The sequence below is a fragment of the Brassica oleracea genome, chromosome C2 (genome assembly GCF_000695525.1).
Source record: "Brassica oleracea var. oleracea cultivar TO1000 chromosome C2, BOL, whole genome shotgun sequence".
In the NCBI taxonomy this organism is placed as follows: Eukaryota; Viridiplantae; Streptophyta; class Magnoliopsida; order Brassicales; family Brassicaceae; genus Brassica; species Brassica oleracea.
The window spans coordinates 14,950,486-14,953,071 of record NC_027749.1 but is presented as its reverse complement, the minus strand read 5'-3'; the positions used below and the strand labels follow the sequence as shown (position 1 = coordinate 14,953,071).

The window sequence follows — 2,586 nt, the reverse complement described above, 5'->3', positions numbered from 1 at the left end:
CCTGGAATGTGCCACCAACTGAATATGATATGAGAGCACGTCGAGTAATGGTCAAGTCTGTCTTCTTGTCTAGCCATGCGAGTTTATATGGATATGGATGAAGTTCTGTTGTCAGATTGAGTTTGTTGACAACGTCCTCTGCCACTACGTTTTCACTACTTCCCGAGTCAATAATAAATTTGCAAACCTTGCCGGCAATAGTACACTTCGAGTGGAACAGGTTATGGCGTTGTGGATTGTCATCAATATGGCGTGGAGCAAGGCAAACACGTCGCATCATCAAACAAGGACCAGTGTCTGCGATCAGGTCCTCTGTTTCTTCTAGATTTTCTGTAATTTCCTCATCATAAATAACCTCTACATCCTTGCCAGCGGCATCAAGAAGAAGTCCCCTGCGATTTCTTTTCGGACAATTGGCTTGTCGATGACCAATCTCTCCGAAAGCGAAACATCGTAGTGAAGATGGTCGAGTTGTTGTCTTATCCGTCAAAGGCATGAGGGCAGTTTCAGCTTGTTGAGGAAGCGAATCATCGGCTAAATTTGTAGCACATGTTGTCTTATCCTATTAACACTCGCCTGGACGCCAAAACCATAGCCATCATCCTACGCCACGCCCAGCCAAAGATCTTATTCATTGACCATGAGTTTGCTCCTTTGACCCAAGAAGTCCTCCATCTCCTACCGTTTGACGACCCAATACCTAAGCCACTAATCATATTCATTAATGATATGGATTCCACTACAAAACATTCCCCTGGGGAGTTGGAGTACGAGGGTCTCATCCGTACAGGAGACCCTTCGCCATCCATGTCCACAAGTACGTTCTGTGTCCGCAATGAGCATGACCCTATTTCTTTGAACTACACGTCTGGTACAACAGCCGACCCAAAAGGTGTGGTGGTTAGCCACCGAGGGGCGTACTTGAGCGCTTTGAGCACGATTATGGACTGGGAGATGGGGATTTCACCGGTCTACCTCTGGACCTTGCCAATGTTTCATGCCAATGGATGGTCGCACACATGGTCTGTGGCTGCGCGTGGAGGCACCAATGTATGCTTAAGGCACGTGACTGCCCCAGAGATCTATAAGAACATAAGTTCTCATGGCGTTACGCACATGTCTTGTGTCCCTACAGTCTTGAGATTTCTTATAGAAGGACAGCAGAGTGACCGGTCACACAGCTCACGGCCTGTTCACATTTTGACCGGAGGTTCTTCCCCACCCACTGCACTTCTTAAGAAGGTAGAGCAGTTAGGGTTTCGAATAATGCATGGCTATGGGCTTACGGAGACCAGCGGACCCGTTCTCTTTTGTGAGTGGCAAGACGAATGGAACAGGTAATATATAATATAACCATGTTAAAGAAATTTCCTTAACAGTGATGTTGAAAATTATAACGTTTGATAAGAAAATTCTTCTACACAATTTTGAACAGACTACCAGAGCATCGACAGATGCAGCTGAAAGCAAGGCAAGGGATAAGAAACATAACGCTAGCAGACGTTGACGTAAAGAACACGACAACTCAGGAGAGTGTCCCACGCGACGGGAAGACAACAGGAGAGATCCTCATCAAAGGAAACAGTGTAATGAAAGGCTATCTAAAGAACCCTAAAGCAACATCTGAAGCGTTTAAAGACGGATGGTTCAACACTGGAGATATAGGTGTGATTCATCCTGATGGGCACTTAGAGATCAAAGATCGATCCAAAGACATCATCATCTCGGGAGGTGAGAACATCAGCAGTATAGAGGTCGAGAAAGTCCTTTACGAGAATCAGAAAGTGGTGGAGGCTGCTGTGGTGGCCATGCCTCACCCTCTTTGGGGTGAAACTCCCTGTGCATTTATTGTTCTAAAAGTTGTTGAGACTAGACAAGGACCCCGTGAAGAGGAATTCGTGACCAGCGAAAGAGACTTGATTGCATATTGCCGTGATAGTATGCCACATTTTATGTGTCCAAGGAAGGTTGTGTTCCTTCAAGAGCTGCCAAAGAACAGCAACGGAAAGATCCTCAAGTCTAAACTGAGAGACATCGCTAAGGCTTTTGTAGTCGATGAGGACGGTGTGGGTTCCAAGAAAGTTCAACGACGCGGTGTTGATCATGTTAGTTCTAGGCTTTAAAGCCATATCCATCCATGTATTTCTCTTCTCTTTGTTTCAGTATTTGTGCTTTGGTAGACAGATCCAGATCGCTACCAAAAATACCTTAATTATATTTACATCACAACATATATCATATCATGTTTTTAAGTCCTAAAGAGAATAATACTATTTTATTAAATATTTTACACAAAAGTAAAATGTTTTACCTTAATAGTTAGGGAAGCTTTTTTTATTTTTGGAACACCACTTATTTTCATTCATTCACAGTAAAAAGAAATTGTACCTCGTCTTTGACGCGAAGTATAAAGAACAACATCAAAAGTAATGAAACGATATAGATCCTTGAGATAACCAACTAAATCCCAAGTTGAAAAATTAGACAATGAATATCTAATATATAAAAAGATGTCTCACTCCAATTAGTGATGTTTTTTGGGAAGAAAACTAAAAATAAAACCATGCGGACTTGCCTAAAACCATG

The 2,586-nt window shown here is 43.0% G+C and overlaps 1 protein-coding gene across 1 annotated transcript; it reads left to right on the top strand.

Moving 5' to 3' along the window:
- Positions 1 to 559: 559 nt before the first annotated feature.
- LOC106325369 (butyrate--CoA ligase AAE11, peroxisomal-like) lies at positions 560 to 2,286 on the top strand (the record flags this gene model as incomplete). The annotated part of the gene is given in 2 exon segments (XM_013763426.1): positions 560 to 1,337; positions 1,436 to 2,286. Coding segments are annotated over 2 exon segments (1,466 nt in total), but the record flags the coding sequence as incomplete, so codon positions are not given.
- Positions 2,287 to 2,586: the final 300 nt, after the last annotated feature.